Consider the following 21719-nt stretch of genomic DNA (forward strand, 5'->3'; position numbering starts at 1 on the left):
TGCATAAGGATCAGATTTTCTACCCACATGACCATCTGGCACTATAACTATTGTTTGCATCTAACAGGGAACCTTGCTTTTTAAACCTTGGTCTGAGAATATTCATCTAAGACTGCTACCTGCAGTCCCTCCCTCTTATTTCAGGCACCAGTCACCACTTCTGTTATAGACTAGGATACTTCAAGCCAAATTTCACCTAATCTGCTACAGCCAATGTAAATTTGCTAAATTGCAGTTGAAAATGGATATGCAAGTATTTAAGCACTAAAACAGTAATCTATTAAAAAGGGACTTACATAAGGTGTGAATAACTTTCTGTTAGACAGGAAAGCTTCCCGAAACACTTTTATTATCAGATTCAACTCCCGTAGATATTGTCTTTCTTCTGCAATTTCAGTTCTCACTAGCTCATAGTAATTGAGTTCACCTGAAGAAGAGGGCTCATCTTCACACAGCGAAACCAAACCAATAACATCCTGATCAAACATATCCATCAAAACCTAGCAAAGAGCGAAAGACAAGTTTTATACAAGTCTGATTTCTATCTTTCATTCAAACTCAATGGTCTCAATTTGTTCAAAAACTAGTGAACTGTATTTAACACAACACTTTCTGTAATAAAAATCAGGAGGTAGCAATGTTGAATCTTTGGCAGGATCAACTGCCAATGCTGTGTTTTTTATAATTTAGTTCAGCAGGAAAACAAGTTAGGATTTGCGAAAGATGGATTCAGAAGAACAGAAGGCATCTTGCAAAAGCTTTTGCCTGATGAAGAAGATAACTGAAATTCAACAAAAAAGGTTTCTGAACAATTTAATAAAGATGAAACTAGAAAGACTATTTTTTCCTAAACCACAGAGTGGAGAATCTACCATTACAAAGAGGAGTTATAATAATGAGAATCATAACAGGATGATGCAGTTGGGAACTAAAGGACAATGGTTTTAAATGAAGTGTTAAGCCAATTAAACATCAGTATAGCAAATCAATTATTTCTTACCTTATCAGCACACATAGACACTTTAATGTCTTGCTGGGAGATTTCAAAGTGTCGTATATTGAAAACATAATTTCCAGCCAGTTTCAAAATGTCAGCGGAGATGTATTCCAAAACAGCCACAATATAAAGAGAGACATGATAATCTACTTTATAGCCTAGAACCTCCTGCAAATTGAAAACAAAACACAGTAAAATCATAGTCATGCCTGAAAGTTATTCTGACATTGAGCACCATATTGGAAATAGTGAGATATTAGCATTTTTAACAAAAGGATATTTGCTTTGCTAACACGCAGCTGCAGTAGCCAGACCACAGAACAGAAAACGGGAGTCTGTGGCCAACAATATTCACCAAGGAAGATCTTAGAAACATGCCACTGTCACACTTTGCCTGCTACAGAAACATGGCTTTTCAAATCCCATTAAAATTAAATGACTTGAGTGGGACTGTTCATGGGCTTAAAATTAAGCACGCCTAAATCCTTGCAGGATGAGAGCCTACACATGGAAAATGGAGGAAAAAAGGATTCTTTGCATTAAAAATGTAAAAGGAAATGTGTAGGCTTTCACAGAATTAAAAATGGGATGCTCTTAATCTCTTGCAGGCTCTTGCCCCCTTGCATTACCACATCCATTATCCTAGAACATTTGGCCACCGTCGTAAGACAGACTACAGAGCTAGATGGACCATTGGTCTGACCCAGTATGGCCATTTTATATAACCTTAAATAGGAATTAAGTGAAGTGTTCAGACAAAACGTGTGTGCAACTGAAGAAGTTACATACTTACACTCAAATTAATATGAAGGGATTAATTAAGCTTTGGAAGAAAAGAAAGTGGAGTAGAAGAGAAAAACAGGGAAGACATTGTTCCACTTTTGAAAACATTTCAAACAGCAGGATATTTTTCATATTCGGCTGAGGGTTTACTTCACCCACACCTTTTGCCTATTTGTGATAGGACCATCATGAATAAATAAATACAGATAGGCTTGTGCATTTTAGTAATACAAGATTAATGATATCATGCCATCATATATTTTGGGACGCATCATTTAAAACCAGCTACTACGGTCCTATACATTTGCCCACTAGCTGATTTTACAGGTGTAACAAGTAAGGCTATGATTTAGTCATGGAGGTCGTGGAAGTCACAGAATCCATGACTTCCAGCGACCTCCGTGACTTCAGCCTGTGGCGGGCAGAAGCTGTAGGGTCCCCCACTGCTCGCAGGGGCAGGGAGCTACAGGGTACCCGTGGTGCCTCTGGCGGCCCCTGGAGCTCTAAGCTGCCATGGGCAGCAGGGCAACCCCCCAACCCCAAGGGAAGGGCGGGGCAACCCCCCCAGCCCCGGCCAACACGGGAGGCAGGGGACCCCCAGAGCTGCAGGTGGCACGGATACCCTGCAGCTACCAGGCACTGCAGGCAGCTCCTAGCCCCACTTCAGGTGGTGTGGGGACCCGAAGATCCCCATTTTGTCATGGATATTTTTAGTTAAAGTCACGGACAGGTCACGGCTTCCATTAATTTTTCTTTTTTGCCCATGACTTGTTCATGACTTTTACTAAAAATATCCATGACAAATCTTAGCCTTAGTAATGAGTAATCTCCAAAAAGAAAAGCATTATTCAGAGCTGCTAGGTTTTCCTTCTCAACAGCCACCCCCAACCACTGTCGTAAACTAAGATATTACACTCGATAGATAGGAGTCTGATTATTATTCCAGAGAGAGAGATTGAAAAGACCTCAAGTCTTCCTGGTATCGAATATATATCTGCTGTCTTTTTTTTTTTTTTTTTTTAATGCTAGGTGCTAACTTTATTAAGCAATGCTACCATCTTACACAAGGTCTACTGTCCCCAGGAAGGTGGTGAACTCACTAGCTGCCTGTTCCTCCAGCATGTGTGTTTCAGAGTAGAACTGCACTTTAATAAATGAAGTCTACAACAAGAGAGATTCAAAAGTTTGGTTTAGTGCTACATTTACGTAAATCCAGTATACTAAAATGGCTAGTTTTACTCTTCCAATCAACATCAGAAACTGATCTGGATTTGTCTTTTCAATGATAGTTTACACACAAATTAAAAAGAAACACCCACATAATACCTTAATAGGGAGAAACTTTTGCATTTTAAAAGATTGACTTAAAGATGATAAATCAGTGGATATTGTAAAACTAATTCAGGATAAACCTAGGCTTCAATAAAAAACCTCACTTGAAAAATCAACAGTATGCCAAAGAAATTGAACTTCCAGGCTTTCATGGTTTCTTCTAATTTAACCAGTGGCACTACTAGTTAAGAAGCGTAAGTCAAACAAGAATTTTTCCTGCCACTAAGTTTGATGTGAGGTATGTTAGACCAGGGGTTCTCATAACAAATTTTTTGGTGGCCTCAAACTGTGGCTACCAATTCTTGTTGGTAGCTGCACTGACAATTTTTCCTAAAATTCTTGATTAACGTTAGGAAAAATAAATAAATATGCACATATACATGTCTAAATCATTGTAATTTATTGAATCTTTTTGAAGACTCAATAATAAAAATAATGTACAGTTGTCTCTATTCTTACTGAACCAGAATAGAAACACAAATAAGGTGCTCTGAAAGTTCTTGTCTTTTTTGTTGTTGTTTTTTTCGCTTTTTTTAAAAGATCTGTTAGCTAGTAAGTCTGCTCTGTGAAAAGTGATATTAACAAACATACAAATATCACTTTTCACAGCAGTAGACTTACTCAGTCCTGGCAAGCCCAGAGACGAAGTAAGCCTTGGATGGGGTCGTCGATGGGGGGAACTGGGAGACGGGGGGAATGCATGATGGGCTGGCATAGGCCAGGGGTGATGGGGAGAGGGGAGCCCCACAGCTGGGTGTTGGAGCTCCATGGCCAGAGCCTGCTGCCTGCCGTGCCAGGGCTGGAGCCCGACCCTACTGTCCCCAGGAAGGTGGTGAACTCACTAGCTGCCTGTTCCTCCAGCATGTGTGTTTCAGAGTAGAACTGCACTTTAATAAATAAAGTCTACAACAAGAGAGATTCAAAAGTTTGGTTTAGTGCTACATTTACGTAAATCCAGTATACTAAAATGGCTAGTTTTACTCTTCCAATCAACATCAGAAACTGATCTGGATTTGTCTTTTCAATGATAGTTTACACACAAATTAAAAAGAAATATTTAAAGATACTAGGCTAAACAAGCAAAACACAGCATAAAGTAAAAATTAACTCTTAGACTTCTCTAAAATACCTTTAATAGGGGATGTATCTTGTCCACAGGTAGTAGGAGAGGGTTTCTTCGTTTTCGTTTCTCTATAGCAGACTGTGCATCAGCAATAGCCCACTTGTCGATTGGATGAGGAAATGTCTTTTGAACTCGCTCCTGCTCAAACATAAGAAACGCAGTTTAACCAGTCAGCATACAGACGCTTGCAAAACAGTCACTCATCTAATTTCCCTATTAATGTTTGTACCCCATCACTTCCTTGCTTCTAACTGCTCTATTTCTCTCTGTCTCTTAATCTTTGGTTTTTCTCCTTTCATGCAGCCCCACCTCTAAGCCTTGAACAGTCTTCTACTCCCCACAGAACAAGCATCCTTTCAAATCTCGCCTCAGAACAGTCCTCCCTGCCCTTTGTTCTTTGCATTATGACAGCACTTTGAGGTTCCCACTGACAGGGGCCCAATCATACTGAGCACTGTACAAACACAGTAGGAGAGGATACTAAAGAGCTCTCTGTCTAAATGGAAAAGACAAAGGGATATTGTTCCCATTTTACAGATGGGGAATTAAGGGACTGTCTACAAAGCAAAGTAAAACCCATGGCTGGCCCGTGCCAGTTGACTCGAGCTCGCGGGGCTTGGGCTGCAGGGCTGTTTCTTTGTGGTGTCCATGTTCAGGCCTGGGCTCTGAGACCTTCCCACTCTGTGGGGTCCTACAGCCCGGGCTGCAGCCCAAGCCCAGAAGTCTATACAGCAATGGAACAGCCCCGCAGCATGGGCCTTGTGAGCTCCAGTCAGCAAGCACAGGCCAGCCACAGGTGTCTAGTTGTTGTGTAGACATACCCTAAAGAAGAGGTGCCCAATCTACGGCCCACCACAGCATTTCATAAGGCCCGCAGCCTGCTTCAACACAATATACTAATGGCTGATTCATTAGCGTTTTGTCATCACGTTTACATAATTTTAGTTTGTACAAGGCAAGATGTAGAAGCTGTTTGGCCCACAGAAGGTTGTGCTTGTCAGTGATCCCCAAACTTTTCAGGGTCATGCACCCCCTTACCCCTGTCCATGCCCCCCCAAGCCAGGGCCGGGAGCAGGGGGTGGGGAGGGGGTAAGTGGAGTAAGGGGGCCGAGGCTGGAGCTCGAGTGGGGCTGGGAACAGAGCCGGAGCCAGGGACTGAGGTTGGGGGCAGGGCCGAGGTTGGGTACAGAGCTGCAAGCCAGGGCCAGAGCAGAGGTGAGAAGTGCTCTCTCCCTGCCCCTATGGGGGCTGGTCCAGGTTCTGCCGTGCCCCCCCCAAATGTTCCTCTGCTCCCCTCAGTTTGGGGAACTCTGGCTTAGGGTTACGTGGCCATCCTGTGTAATAAGGTTGGGCACCACTACCTTAAACCACAGAGAGGAGATGTAACTTGTCCACAGTCACTGAGAGTCTGTGATAGAAGTAGGAACTGAACACTGATGAAAAGCTCTGTTCCTTTCTCCGTGGGCCCAGAAGGTAGTCATGGGCAATTGCTCTTCTTCCCCAGGGGCCTTCACGTGGGGTGCTGCAAGATGGGTGCTATTCCCATCTGCCTCAACATCAGATGTGACACATGGTTTGGGCTGTGGTGCCAACATACAACTCTACTTTACAACTGTCACCAGAGCTGAATGGTACAGGTTTCCCAGTGTCTAGTCAAGACTGACATCTAGATGAGGGCTAGATGGCTGAAGCTCAATTCAGACAAGACAGCTTTTACTCATTAGCTGCAGGAATCATCCAGGAGATGACTGAGTTGATGTGTCCCCTCAATAAATGGCTTTTGCCCATGTTTTGACAGGAAGGTGTATAATCTGGAAGTCTTGCTAGATTCAAAGTTCTTTTAAATGATCACATGGCAATACTGGCTAACAGTCCTTTTTGTCATCCTATACCAGGTAAACAGATTGCAACCTTTCCTCTTGGATGCAAGCCTTGCCACTGCTATCCACAGCTTTGTGACCTTTACACTGGATTACCACAATCAACTTCACTTGGGACTGCCCCTGAAAGTCCCCCAGAAAACGAGGTAATGTGGAACATAGCTGTCCACTGACTTATCAGTTCATCTCACAGAGTGCATGTGACACTTGGGCTTAAGACTGCACTGGCTTCCTGTTTATAGTTGGAAACAACTGGAAGTGTTGTTTCTAATCTATTAAGCCCTTTATGGTTTGGGTCTTGGGTACCTTGGGATTGTTCCTGTTTACACTTATGCACATGCTTAACTTTACATTCAAATAGTCCATTTACTCCAATGGGAGCTACTTGCATGTGTAGATATTTGCATGAATAGGCTTTTAGATCACTGCTCTCCTTGTAGTCTAGCATGACAACTGAGAACAGCTGAGGTGTACAGCAAACAATCTCCAGATTTACGTTTCAGGGGTCTGGTGGCAGAGTGATCTCCACAAATAGACCTTAACTCATTCCTGCATTCGTCTGGCAGAGTTTAAGTCTGTTGACCTTCAAGGTGTACCACTGTTTTTGGGAACTTGCAGTTACTCTTTAAACATACTTCCTCATTTTTAATGAAATAATCAAGTCTAAGTAGGTTACATTACTAAGTGCTTTTATCAATATTATTTCACTACCTAAAAAAACCAGTATTTTTTAAAAGATATGACTAAAACTAAAACCCGGTTATAGCTAAAATCTTATGTGCTGAGATATCTCTTTGCTCAGATAAAAGTATTGGCAGTTTTATAAAAGATTAGCATCTCTCTTTTCTCTAAGAAACAATGCGTGAGGACTTGGGAATCTTATCTTATAGGCATAAAGTTTCTTACTTAAATCTATACTGGTGTAATTGTTTAATAAAATACATACCTAAAATCTTTAGCTCATACAAGTGGAGTATAATTACACCCAATAGGAAATTAATACACACACACATTTATTTTATCATTCCTTTTGTGGTATTAGAAGACAGAAATTACAGGGTTGGTGAGCAGGTGACAGTCTCTGACCTGGCAAAGCATTGCTCTATATTCTAGAGGACTGGATAGCTTGGGGACTGGAGATAGAACACAGAGCTTTTCACCTCTACATATAAAGTTTAAATCCAGACTCTGTTGGTGGGAGCTAGAAGTAACAAGGGTTATTAAGGGACATATACAAAATAAGTTTATTTAGCTTTATACAAATCTTTGTACAACAACAATATACAACAATCATAAACCAATATTAACAATTAATCAATTGACTCAATGTCAAGTAATGTATTTAAAAACACTACACACAATAAGAACCTCAAACCCTCCAGGCAATCAATTTTGTAAATAAACATGTTTTACATTTTTATAAGTACTCACAAATGATTCATTTCTGTAACAAATCTGTAGAACGTTAGATGAGACCATCACCTTGTAGTGGACTGAAAGTGCCTTACACACATAGCTATAATTTGTCTAATATTCTACAAAGCCAATCAGGCTGACCCCCCCTCCAAACACACACTTTTTTTTTTTTTTTTTTTTTAAGAAAGTCAAGTTTTCTAATGTGAAAGACAGCAGCTATTTAAAACTACGACATAACTCTGGATGTGTCTATTAAAAAGTGCGGCCCATTAAGGCCCCAATTCTGTAACTGACAGTGCAGAGACAGCTGCAAAAATACAGAGCCTCACTGAGTTCAACATATTTCCATACACTAACAGCAACCTGCCCATTCACTATCAGTTGCAAGATCAGGACCTAAATCGGCAGTTTAAATTCATTACATTAAAATGTTTACATTTTGCTTTTGTGGCTTAACTAAAAAGAAAGATTAAATCCCTCCAAGCTTTAATTCTAAAGTTCAAGGTCTATTTTAACTAAAGCAATACAAAGCATTCGCAGCTAGCTATGCTGTTCTGCGCTTGTTAAAACCACAATATATTTTGTTTTAAATATTACAGATAGTTATGAAACTTCTGAATAGAAACTAATTGCAGCTCATATTAAACTCCATTTTTGAAAGCAGAACACTATCTTTAAGAAAAATTCCCTATTTATATTCTACCTTGTTAAAAATTAACATTAGATTACTTACAATAGTTTAGTACAGTCATTTTGTAAGCAAGCACCTGTTTTCCAGTATTAGTTAAAAAAGCTTTGCCATTCTCACCTCAACATCTTGGACAGTCCGTGGCTGTGCAATGCATAGTTTGTTTAGCAGCTGAAGTATCAACTCTTCAATATAATAGAGGGAATCTTCTTTTGCTGAAAAACTGGGATGAACCTGTTGCTGAACCTGCACAACAGAATTATTTTATTCAGTCAGAAGCTGCATTGAAGGATGTATGGAGGAGCATATGGTAGCAAAAACAGATTAAAAAGACTACATATTTTATAGTCTTGCAAATTCCCATGCACATGGGGTGAGGAGAAAGCTTTCCTCTGTAGTACATATAAAGGCATCAACTCAAGCCATTATCAAGCTTTCATTTAATGATAAAACTAAATATACCTGCAAAGAAGACTTTAAAAATGTGACTCAAAAGCAGACTGATGGCACAGCTGCATGAACAGTAAGAAAGCCACTGTAGAGGTAAGATCCCCTTACCCTACCACAGGTTCAGCATCAGAATGAGTGAAGGAAGAGCTGCAACGGCCTCCATTAAAAATAGCAGTATTGATTAGGGGTTGTTGTTGGGTTTTTTGGGGGGGGGGCAGAGATAGAATTAATAGACTGGAGAAAGAGAACTGAGGAGCTGGGATGGTGAGAAAAGAGAACTGATGAATTTGACAGGGAACAGAATTAATTACTTGGAGAAAAGGCCAGGGGTGAGTGGATTTGAGAATGGGTTGGGTGACAAGATATGTCAGAGCTGAGGGGGTGAAGCAGCTAGTGAATTGCTGTCCGGTATGTGAGAAAAACAAATGTGAGGTGTGTATTTGTGAGAGGAGAAGAGATTGGTGTGAAGTGTGCATGGATGAGCAAGAGAATAAATGAGTGTTACTGCACTTGTCTAGATTAGGCACAAATTGAGAGTAGCTAACCCCAACCTTTTGCCTAGCATAGTCATAGGCGCTGGAGGGGATGGGGAGGAGTTGATGGGCTCTGCACACACCATTTTTCCCCCATGGGTGCTCTAGCCCCAGAGCATCCACAGAATTGGCACCTATGGCTCAGATACTACAGTGATGAATGTGATATCAAAACCTATATAAATAATGAGACAAAAAGGCCTTGTCATAAAGGAGAAGGACTGGGTACACATCTGATAATGGATAACACTGTTGGATAACTGGGAAATGATGACTTGAAGTGACACTTCCCCACACCATGCAACCTTATCTCTGCCCCCAAAAAGGACACCAAGAACAGGGCTAAATTAAGGAGGAGAGGGAGTCACAAGGCAAAAGGGATCCACCAGCAGACCTGGGCAGCTAGCCTAGAGAAACCCCCCCGCAACATCACAGGTGGCGCATCAGGTAGTGAGTCACTTGGCTACACCCTGGAATAAGACTTCTGAGCAGATGTTATCAGAGAAGCAGGGGATCTTGTCCCTTCCCTCTAGGTCTGGGGGACTCAGAGCAGAGTCCCTTGAGTCACATGGAGGGGAGGGTGAGATTAGTATGCGTGGCTATTCTACTGCCTATCCTTGGTGCAGGATGATTCCCTTCTCGGAAGTTTCCAAGAGTAGGGATGAAAAAACAGATATACCTTGAGCCTGGCCTGAAGTCCTTTCTTGGACTGGAAGTCCATGCTTTTCTTTTTCAGAGGGTGTTCTTGAACAGTTTTCTTTCCCCTTCTAATGCCACCTCAAGAGTTTATCACTTGCAAATTTAAGTGAGTCCAGCACCTGCTTCACATGGGTATTTCCTTTCCAAGGGAGTAGTTTCTAGTTACCGACAGGCTGTCCCATGGATTGCCAGGGTTCTGGTTAAGATTTTCACTGCATCCATGGTGGGAGCACTAGCTAGGAAAGGATTGCTACAGAACTTCCTGATAGGTCATTACACCACGCAAAGATTACTCTGGAGAAGTAAATCAAGGAAATGGGAAACTGCCTAGATGAAGCAAAGCTTCAAAATTCCTTCTAAATGACACTAACATTTCTGCTGCTAAATGCTTGGGAAAAAAGTCACCTCAGAGAAAATCATGGTGCACTTAATTCCAAGGATGAAACTGATGGTATCAAGATTAGGGACAAACTGAGTTTCTCTTTTGGGATTGTGTCCAATTAAATCCTGAATATAGAAGCAAGAGGCAACAATTGCCTCTAAAAATAACAACAAAATTTAAGAAAACTACTAAGAGTAAAAGAAGAATTGAAAATAATTTTCTTTTTAGCCTGGATTAATAAAATGAGCCTGTATTTTGTTTGCACTGCCTAGATATATTTCACATCACAACAAGGTCTGGCAAGACAAGGTCCATAACCACTTGATACAAGGCTCCCTTTCTAAAACTAACATATGACTGACAAAAAAAAGTAGCACTGTCGTAAGAAAAACAAACAAAACAAGAGTTTATTGTTTATAAACTAAAAAATGATATCTAAAGATCCAATATCAAACACACTTGTTTTATAAAGAAATAATGCCAAAAATATGAATTTATGTTCTTGGAGGGCTAGATTGAAATATCCCACTTCTTTATTTGCATTCAAACAATCACTTGGCTTTTTCAGAAAATTGTGTCCCTCTGTTTACCTGAGCTACTAGAGATATACAGTAATTTTCCTGTTTCAAAGGGAAAAGAATGCCTACCACAAACAGGTTAGTACAATGGCAAAAAGTTCACAAACCTGCCAGATTTATGGAAGAATATTTAAATAAAACACCTTTGTTAAATTTATAGCCTTGCAAGATTGTCATAAAAGTTTACCAGATCAGGCACAGAAATTCTACTTACGCACCTCTTCCGATAGTGACTGATTACAATTTAGAAACGAATGGTATTTCACTTATTTAATAAGTGGGTGACTAAAACTTTGCAGTGCTACTTTAATGCTTATTGATTAACTTCAAGAACAGACTTTATAAATTTGGGAGCAAGCAGAGTGATTAAAATATTCAGGTTACATATTTACTAGATCAAGCAGCATAAGTTCTTGCCAACACTAGTCAGTATTTCCATGCACTGTGTACAAGTCAAAAATAAATAAATCACTGCCAATAAAAGAAGCTCTTGAGCTGCCTGATACCAAAATGTTAAAACCCAGGAAACAGAGCTCTAAAGCAGATTCATTCGCACTCTCTATTTTTAGAATGTGTTTTCCCATCTCTTCATAAGGAAAAAAAAGATAATGGTGCCCTTTAATGTACAGGAAACTCTACCTCCCAACCCATAATGCATCTCTCTCCAGGTGATTTAAACTTAATCACCTGGAGGTGAGGGGAATAAAGTAGCCAGGTGCTGCCATATTAGTAATTGTCTTTCACTGAACAAGGTCTAACAAGTCTCAACACACCAGTTGCCCAGTTTAGCTGGAAAATGGTCACTCCTAATAGCCAACTAAAAAGGAGAGTTGGAGAGTTACAGAGTTAGGTATATAAATGAGTTAAAGACATTGTCAACTTGATTTTTTTTTGGTACGTGACAATGCTAATTTTTAAATGCAGTTTCTAACCCAGCACCTTTTAAAGAAAATGTCCCTTTACAAAATTTAACTATTTTGCTGCTCCCCTGTTAACATGTGTAAGAGGCCTTTCAGCAAAAAAAAACATTAAGTAACAGATGATCTGCCTATACAACAATTTTTAAAATTCATTTTTAAATGTCTTTAAATGGCTTGAGACAAGGTTAGCTAAAAACACAGTTAATATCCACAAAACATATGGTCAGTTAGTTAACAGGAGAATCTTAACAGTATGCCAACCCTCTTACCTGCCTAGTCTGACACAGTTTGATTCCTGCAAGTAGCTATGCATAGAAGTATTACACTGCATGAACAGGAACCCTTAACCATACTAACTGTACCCCATAAGTAAGTCTACTCCTCCTTCAGCTTATAACTGTGCAGGCAGACATCCAAGACACACGGTGGGTGAGATAATATCTTGTATTGGACCAACTTCTGCTGGTAAGAGAGACAAGCTTTTGAGCCACACAAGAGCTCTTTTTCAAATCTCTACAACTACACTGCATTCAGACACAGATCCCACATTTTCACACTGTGTAGATTTTTAAAAATATCCATAGAATGTGGTGCAGAGACTGAGTCACCATGGAACAGAGTCCCAGAAATCATTCCAACAAACACAATTAGGTAGAGTGCTAGGTGTGAATGCAAACACCGTGAGGGCAGAAAATCTGCTATATGGCTACAAGCCAAGCTGTATAACTTATTACCACTTAGGTTGATTGTGGTTCTAATTAGTTATAAAATCCTGTGTAGCTGTAGCATGAATGGTAGCTGACTCTGTAGGGTTTAAGGAAACTGACTCCCCAGACTACTGGTATTGCAGCTCTGGAGGAACTAGGGCAACCAGGCATGACCACTCCTTCCTCATTGGGATTCACCTCCTCCCAGACTGTTCTCCAAGACTTTCATTGTTAATGTCATGGACTCATTTCCCCAAATAGTGGCATGCCTCTTTCCCTAATGCACATGCCACTTTTCCTTTACCCGCTCATCTTCTGCCTGTGTTTTGTAATCCATCATTCACCAACAGCTCTCCTGGCTTCTCCCCTGCCACAGTCCCAAGCTCACTTAAAAGTTCTGGAACCATATAGCTGCGCAGTTACATAGACTGTACATAATCTTATTACTGATGCCCTTGTCTGCCCTCCAATTGTTTTTCATACTCACTTGTTTATGCCACATCTTAAATTAAGCCTCAAGCCTGCAAACTGGATCCACATGGACAGCGTTTTATGTACCCACAAAATCCTACTGTAGTCAACTGAGCTTCATATAAGCGCAGAGGCCCACCTGAACTTATCAGCTTGAGGGATCAGAGCCTCTGATCATAAGATCTATATGACAGGCAATGTGCTTCCCTATACATTTGTAACCCTGGATCCTGACTGAGAATTTGGGCCCTATTGCAATTAAATGATAATGACCATAAAGTTCTGTCAGATGCAAACTGAAGATACAGAAAAAAAAATCCACCAAATTATTTCAGTTATAGCAATCTTAGGTGTTACCTGTAAATATAGTCATCAAACATATCTGTGATTTTTTCAGCTGATTGTATTCCATTAAATAGAGGATCCAGAAGACACTGAACATAAGTCATGCACCTTAAGAGTGGCTAGAAAAGTAAACCTCCAGAAATGTGAAAAGAATTAAGGTCTTATAAACTATGGTAGTGCCAAACTGTTCTAGGTACAGACCCTGTTCCAATCTAAACATAAATAGGAGGGAGAGAAACAACATACAGAGTTGCATGTTCCTCCCGCCACCATTCAACCCACTCTGCTTCCCAAACAGCAATCCTTAACTCCAAATCCAGCATATTCAAGCTCCTCCCTCCCAATATCTGACCCCTTCCCTGACACAAATGAACAATTCACTCAGAAAATAGATTAAATAAATAAGTAGTCAGGTAGTTTTCTGTGGATGCTGTAGAAGAAGTGGGTCTTCAAAAGGGATTTAAATGAGAGTAGTGCTTTGCAAACCAGTTTAGAAAGGGCATTCCATGCATAAAGTATAGAAGGTAGCAGAGCGTTATGAGACAAGCACACACAGCAGGTTGGAGGTTATAATGACTGATAGAGCAAAGGGCACAGAGGCAGGGGATGTAATAAGAAACTATGTAATAAGAAACAATAGTGGATAAGCAGGGGAAAGCAGAGTTACATACTGCCTTAATACAACCACAAAAAATTTGAACGTGATGCAGTGAAGAAAGGGAAGCCAGTGAAGGGTTACAAAGAAGTGAGTGGCATGGCTGGAAAGGAAATAGTGTCAAACACTACTGGGAGAGCGAGGAGACTAAGGATGAAGTAGAACAGGGTTCTCGAACTAGGAGTCAGGACCCCTCAGGGGGTCGTGAGGTCATCACATGGGGGGGTCGCGAGCTGTCAACCTGCACCCCAAACCCCACTTGCCTCCAACATTTATATTGGTGTTAAATATATTAAAAAGTATGTTTAATTTATTGGGGGGGGGTGCATTCAGAGGCTTGAGTTGTGAAAGAAGTCACCAGTAAAAAAGTTTGAGACCCACTGAAGTAGAGGCTCTGAGTTATGCCAAGGATGAGGTCATTAGTGATTTTGATGAATGTGGTATTAATGGAGTGAAGGGTGAAGCCAGGGTGGAAGCCAGACCAGAAGGGCAGAACTCAAGGCAATGACTGTAAACGGCTCACTTGATGTATCTGGAGACAAAGGAAGTTAGGGTGGTAGTTACAACAGGCCCACAGTGGGGGGGTCAAAGGACATAGTTTCCAGAATGAGAGAGACTAGGGCATGCTTGTACTATGAGGAAGAGAGGGAGACAGAGAGATGTGAGATTACGGAGAATGAAGGAGAGGGTGACAGTGGGAGAAAGAGAAGCCAGGAGGGAATTTGGGGCACTATGGCAGGTGACACGGTAAGAAACCTGTGAGAATGACAAGAAAGGAGGGTGTCAAGTATCAGGGGGTAGCCATCTTAGTCTGTATCCACAAAAACAAGGAGACCGGCGGCATCTTAAAGACTAACAGATTTATTTGGGCATAAGCTTTCATGGGTAAAAACCCACTTCTTCAAGATGCATGAAGAAGTGGGGTTTTTTACCCACAAAAGGTTATGTCCAAATAAATCTGACAGGACCTGCGGTAAGCTCCCTTCTCACTTCATCGGATGCATAGACTGGAACATACAGCAAGAAGATATTTATACATACAGAGAGCATGAAAAGGTGGAAGTAGCCATACCAACTGGCCTCTTACAGATGGTATGGCTACTTCCACCTTTTCATGTTCTCTGTATATATAAATATCTTCTGGCTGAATGTTCCAGTCTATGCATCCGAAGAAGTGAGCTGTAGCCCACGAAAGCTTATGCTCAAATAAATTTGTTAGTCTCTAATATGTCACAAGTACTCCTGTTCTTTTTTTTAAAGAAAGAACACACTTCTCTTTGAAATGTTTTACTTATTAAAAGTAACACTTAAGATTGTTATAACTGAAATCAGCATGCTGGAAACCTTTATTTATTTTAATCTTGTTTTGCATTTGTACATCAATTGTTTTCCTAAAGAAAGGTAGATACTCATTGGTAGACATAATTTTGTACTGTTTGCTACACTACCTCTCTATACATTTAAACAATGATATAATTTAACACACATTTATTCAAATCTTGATTTTTAACATTTGTTTATGTTAGAAAATGGTGAACATTTATTTCCTAGATAATTTTTTATTTATGATTTGTTTCAAGCTGCATGTGGATGGAAACTGGAATTCAAATAAAATGCACAAAATATTTACAATTGTTTAAATAAAACTACCTTAAATGTGCTGATATGTAAGAAAAATGTTTATCAAAACGTATTTTGCATTTAAAACTAACTGATACATTAAGCAAAGAAAATATCTTTTGCTAGTGAATTTTACTGATTGTTTCTGGTCACAATATCCTACTAGTTCTAAAAGATCTAATAAGATTTCTTTCTCTCTCAGCTTATTTTTATTCATAGATGGGAAGAGAAAAACAAGCTTTCCTGCTTTTTCAACTTTGAACGAACTAGTAATTGATATGAACTTGATTAATAAACTGAAATGAAGAAAATATTCTCTCTACACTTGCTGAAGAGGCTAGTGCTAGTGCTGTCAAAGGTTGGCTTAGCGCTTCAATAAACTCTGGTTCCATGCAATTAGCCAAGGACTTCCACCAGTTCAGTGGTTTGACTGTCTTTAAAACTCCAACAGCGAACATGTACTATTTTTTTTAATTTAAATTTATTAATAGATTTAGGCCTTAACATAGTCATAATTTCAAATTTTAAACAGATTTATTTTTAAGAAAAATGTATTCACATAAAAGATCCAGGTTGTGATTTTTTTTTAAATTTTCAATTTTTATCCCCCTTGACAGCTTCTTTTGAGACCAACAAATGTTTTAATGCATTTGCATTTAGTTTCAGTGGAAGCTTTTTTTTTAAAACAAAACAAACAAAACAAAACAACTTCCCTTTAAGTATTTGGAACCCAAGCCCGGCAGAACTACAAAGCTGTCTGTTTTCATAGTCTAAAGTGAAATAAGTTCAATGTGTAAACAGCACAGTGACACATTAAAAAAGAAAAATTTAAAACTGTAAACACCTTCACTGCTGTGGTTTTAAACCTGACATTGCCCCTTAATATCCTGTCTGGGATTACAATAATTGGAACACTGGTACAATTTTACTTTGACTCTTTGACATTTCATACTTATTAAACAAATGCACATTACAATAGGATTGCTTCATATTAAGGGTGGGTACTCCAGACAAGGAACTTTGACCGGGGGGGTGGGTGTCTCCATAAGCAGCTAAGAATCTTTTACAAAAATTCACACAAATTCTCTTTTTTAGAGAAATTCAAATACCAGTTCTGTTTCCTCATAACAAAACCAAGTTTATAGCAGTAAATTGGCAACAATAACATTAACGGACTAGAGACTGTATCAATATTTTTTGTTTTAGGATCCCAAAACTTAACGAAATTTGAAATTAAAATACATCCTATCCTTTTGGATCAAACTGGTAAAGCTACACCATAAGTCATTTTCATCCAGGGGGAAGGGATAGAGGTTTATCATCTTTAAGTGTAATCCGGGAACTGGAGAGATACAGAAAGAACAACATGCATGGAGAGATGCTGCATGCTTTAAACTCCTGGCAAGCATCTGGGGGTAGAAGCTGGGCAGCGTGGCATGCTCTAAACTTCTGACTGACCCAAAGAGGAAATTCAGGGGCGAAAAGCAAAGCATCCAGGATTCTTACTACAGACAAGACGCTCTCTTTAGGTCGGCCACAAGAGCATTTAGTTGAGTTCGGTGGCCTTTGATAACGAGAAACACCACCCCAGATATACACAAGAGGCGAAGGGTGTGTATCCCACATCTACGTAGTCTACCAATCTGATGTCACTCTTAAAACTGCTTTTGGAAAAAAGAAACACAGTCTCTCCTTCCTTCCTTGAAACACACACTAGCATCTCTCTAATTATTACGATTAATTATTTGTATGATAGTGCCTACGGATGCCAATCCTAGACCAGGACCCCATTGTGCTAGGCCAGAGGTCAGCAACCTTTCAGAAGCGGTGTGCCGAGTCTTCATTTATTCACTCTCATTTAAGGTTTCGCATGCCAGTAATATATTTTAATTAACATTTTTAGAAGGTCTTTCTAGAAGTCCATAATACTTTACATACAACAATAGTTTAGTTATATAAGTAAGGTTTTTAAAATGTTTAAGCAGCTTCATTTAAATTTAAATTAAAATGCAGAGGCCCCCAGACCGGTGGCCAGGACCTGGGCAGTATAAGTGCAACTGAAAATCAGCTTGCGTACTGCCTATGGCACATGTGCCATAGGTTGCCTACCCCTGTACTAGGCACTACATAAACTCCTATCCAAATGACAGACCCCTCCCCAAGAAACTTACAATTAAAGCAGTTTCCCATACACAGCTTCTCTCCCATTTATGCACTGGGGCAGTTGTTTCTCACAAACATACACAATCTACATAGCCAGGAGCAGCTGTTTTCTTCTCAAACACACACACGTTTTTGTAGGGGAGGACCATCTCCATCAGGGTATGTTAGAGACACTAGTAAGACAGTCAGTGAAAAAGCCTGGTTTGGGACGGGTATTGGGGTACAGGATGTACCCTTTAACAGTCTTTCACACAATTCTGTAAAGCAGTCTGGCTTTGGGAGGAAGGAGATAGGTAGGCGAGGGGCAGCTCAGTAAGCCAATCAGAATCTCATAGACAACTGTTCATAACAGTCTGTTTTGGGAGGGTATTATGGTATATGTGTGGGCTGCCCGCTCACACAAGGTGTTTTGGAGACAACTCGGTAGCACAGTGAGGAGTCTCCCATGGATGAGCACAGCAGCCAAATTCAAGAGTGTGCTGTGGGGAGGAGCACAGGGACAGAATGCTCCTGCCTAGGCCCCTCAATGTCTAGCATGCACACAGCAGTACCCAACAGCATCTTTTACAGAGAGGCACTAGATGTAAAGTGGGGACAGCGGCTTTAGGAAACATACTGGATCGCTGGGGTGTGTGGGGCAGGAAGGAGACAGTTATGTAATGGATGCCCCTACTATGACAGTCTGTTGAGCACATTATTGAACCTATTAGATGGAGCTGAGGAATGCATGGTGGGGACAGGGGCATTAGGAGGAGAAGGCTGTGGGCATAGGGGGTGGACCGAATGTAGGCTCAGTAGGTGGACCGGGTGTCTCGGGGATGGCTGAATGTGCATGCACAGGGCTGGGTAGGCGGGGGGAGTATAGGGAGTGGAAGTATATAGTGGGTAGGTAGATGCATATGTGGTGGAGGGTATATAGAAGATGGGTAGACGTGGTGTATAGCAGTTGGCTGGCTGGTGTGCACATAGGGGGTGGATGGGTGTGGATGTGGTGGTGGGGTGTACAGGGGATGGCTGGATGTATTATTAGTGGAGGGCTGGTAGGTGGGGGGTACACTAGGGAGGGGGATGAGAGGACAGGGACATGGTGGGGCTGCACCAGGATTGGGGGAGGGAACGTAGTGGGAGGAGGTGCAAAGGGGTGTGGATGTGATAGGTGATGTAGCGGGGATGTAGACATGGTGGGGGGGTTCAGAAGGGATGCGTTAGAGGAGACGGAGGTGCACAGAGGATGTGTTGAGGGCTGTAGTGGGGATAGGAGACACAGGGGAGGAGATGACTGGTATAGCATGGATGAGGGTGCACAGAGGATGTGGTGAGGGGTGTAGTGGGGATGAGGTGGGAGGTGCAGAGGGAATGAAGGTGCACAGAATAAGGTGAGAGGTGCAGAGGGGATGAGATGAGGGGTGTAGCGGGGATGAGGGTACACGGGATTAGGTGGGGGTGTAGTGGGGATGAGGTGGGAAGTGCATAGGGGATGCAATCGGGGTGGTGGGGGTAAAGCGGGGTGTACAGGAGACAAGTTGGGGTAAGTGCGTGCTGGGGGTAGTGGAGGATGGAGGTGCACAGGATGGAGTGAGGGATGAGGTGAGGGGGTGCACAGGTGATGTACAAAGGATGGGGGTGCACAGGGGGGTAGCGGAGGATGGAGGTGCACAGGGGGATGAAGTGAGGGGTGCAGCAGGGATGAGGTGAGGGGTGCACAGGAGATGTACACAGGAAGGAGGCATGCGAGGGGTATGGGAGTATGAAGGTGCACAGGGGATGAGGTGAGGTGCACAGTGGATGCAGTCTCAGGGGTGTAGTGAGGGATGATGTGAGGGGGATGCACAGGGGGATGAAGTGAGGGGGGTAGCAGGGATGAGGTGGGGGTGCACAGGGGATGTACACAGGAAGGGGGTGTGCAGGGTGTAGAGGAGACGTGGGGGGGTGAGTGCAGGGGGTAGTGGAGGATGCAGGTGCACAGGGGATGGAGTGAGGGATGAGATGAGGGAGATGCACAGGGATGTACACAGGAGGGGAGCATGCAGAGGATCGAGGTGCACAGGGAATGAGGGGAAGGGTGCAGAGGGGATGTACACAGGAAGGGGGCGTGTGGGGGGCACAGGAGACGTGGGGGGGTAAGTGACTGCGGGAGTAGCAGAGGGTGGGAGGTGCACAGGGGATGGAGGTGAAGGGGGCGCACAGGGAGTGTACACAGGGTGGGGGCGCGGGGGATGAGGTGAGGGGGCGCACAGGGGCTGTACACAGGGTGGGGCGCGCGGGAGTAGCGGAGGATGGGGGCGCGCGGGAGGTGAGGTGAGGGGGGGCGCACAGGGGCTGTACACAGGGTGGGGGCGCGCGGGGGGTAGCGGAGGCCCGAGCCGAGCCCCGCCAGGCCCGTCACCCCCCCGAACCCCGCCGGAGCCGGCGGCCGGACTGACCTTGCGCAGCGCGGGCACGAAGAGCCCCCGCCATTTGGGGCCGTTCTCCTCGCTGAAGAACTCGTAGGGCTGCGGCGGCGGCTGCATGGCCCCGGCGGCGGCTCCCCCGCATCGGGGGCGGTGGGGCCCGGCTCGCCGCTCCGCGCCGGGCCCGCCCGGCCTCCCGCCCCCGGAACGCAGCGCGCAGCCCCGGTTACAGCGCCCGGGGCATGGGGCGGCGCCGCGCGGCGGGGACAGGCCGGCCTGGGCCAGGAGGCGGCCCCCGCATGCCCTCGGCTCGGCCCGGCCGGCGCTGGCCGCTCCTCATGCGGGCCGGGCTCCGCAGGCCGCGCTGGGGGGGGGGGCGCTGCGCAGGCAGGGGGCGGCGCTCTCCCCCCGCCCGGCCAGCGATCACATCCGGAGGGGCCGGGGCTGGGCTCCCGGCGGGGGAGGGGCTGCCGGCCCCGCTGCCTCGGCCCGGCCACTTGCCCGACCTCGCTCTGCCCGCCTGGGCCGCGGCCGTCTCACGCCGCACCTCCCTCCGGCGCGGCACTGCGCAGGCGCGCGGCACCCCCCTCCCCGTCAGCGTGACAACTGCGCCCCCTAGGGACCGCGCCGGGCAGCGCCGGAGCAGCTGCCTGTGTGTCCAGAGCGCGCCCGGCCCGGCCTGTCTAGTCACAAAATCTCTCAGGCACAAGCAGCCCACAGTGTCCGTCAAATCCAGCCCAGGCTCTTCCTCCTCTAGTTAAACGTTTTCTTAAAGCTAATGCTAAAAAATTATGTAATACCCAGGTTAAGAAGAGTGTGTCTGGACACTTGGGTAGGGTGCTTAGGTTCTCCACAAAGACAAAAGAAGTATTGGGCAGTAATTTTCATGGGTGAATGCCCACCTCGTGAGAGGCAAGCTCCAGACTAGAGATTACAGATCCAGACTAACACGCCTACCCCTCTGGTTCTTCACAAATACAAAGTTTGCTTTAAAAGTCATCAGATGCATTAGTACATCATCCACAATAACCCACAGTTAGATAAATTTAATGATACAGTTTAGATATTAGAATCCGAACACTCGGGTACGTCACTCATGAAGAGTTGTACAGTGTGTTGGTGGTAGAAAGCAAATATAGCACTGAGTGTAGATGGTCCCTCAGTAAGTGAGAATTTAGGGCAGTGGTTCCCAAACTTTTAACAACTTCTGAACCCCTTTCACTAAAATGTCAAGTCTCACGAACTCCCTCCTAAAAATGAATATTGCCAGGGATTTTTTCCTTTACCTGAGAATAAACTATAAAAGAAGTGATCTTGGAAATATAAAATTTGTTTTTTATGACATGCTTATTACACGCTATTTATTATTAAATGTTATTTATCATTACAGTATTTTTATTACATTATGAAAACAGCAACATTCTTCCAAGATCTCACTTTCGTAGCCTGTATCACTTTGAATAAACCTGTTATAAGACAAGGTTCTATGTTGCATCAAGGAATATCAGATGTGAAACACCACAAAGGTATTTAAGAAGCCAACTCGAAGAGTTCCTCCTACACAAGCATTCAGGTCTTGAGCAGTCC

General features: G+C 43.1%; 1 protein-coding gene across 1 annotated transcript in view; it reads right to left on the minus strand.

Annotated features, from left to right (window-relative positions):
• The window catches only part of SOS2 (SOS Ras/Rho guanine nucleotide exchange factor 2), an 82923-nt gene extending 62647 nt beyond the window's left edge, over positions 1-20276 (minus strand). The window contains exons 1-5 of the mRNA XM_039537344.1: positions 20166-20276; positions 8340-8465; positions 4242-4373; positions 1001-1165; positions 297-500 (exon numbers count right to left, since the gene is read on the minus strand). Of these exons, the coding sequence (XP_039393278.1) occupies positions 297-500; positions 1001-1165; positions 4242-4373; positions 8340-8465; positions 20166-20252 (714 nt within the window). The 5' untranslated portion in view covers positions 20253-20276. The remainder of the gene's footprint in view (positions 1-296; positions 501-1000; positions 1166-4241; positions 4374-8339; positions 8466-20165) is intronic.
• Between the last annotated feature and the right edge of the window lie 1443 nt (positions 20277-21719).

This window comes from Mauremys reevesii, linkage group 4, assembly GCF_016161935.1.
Source record: "Mauremys reevesii isolate NIE-2019 linkage group 4, ASM1616193v1, whole genome shotgun sequence".
Taxonomy (NCBI): Eukaryota; Metazoa; Chordata; order Testudines; family Geoemydidae; genus Mauremys; species Mauremys reevesii.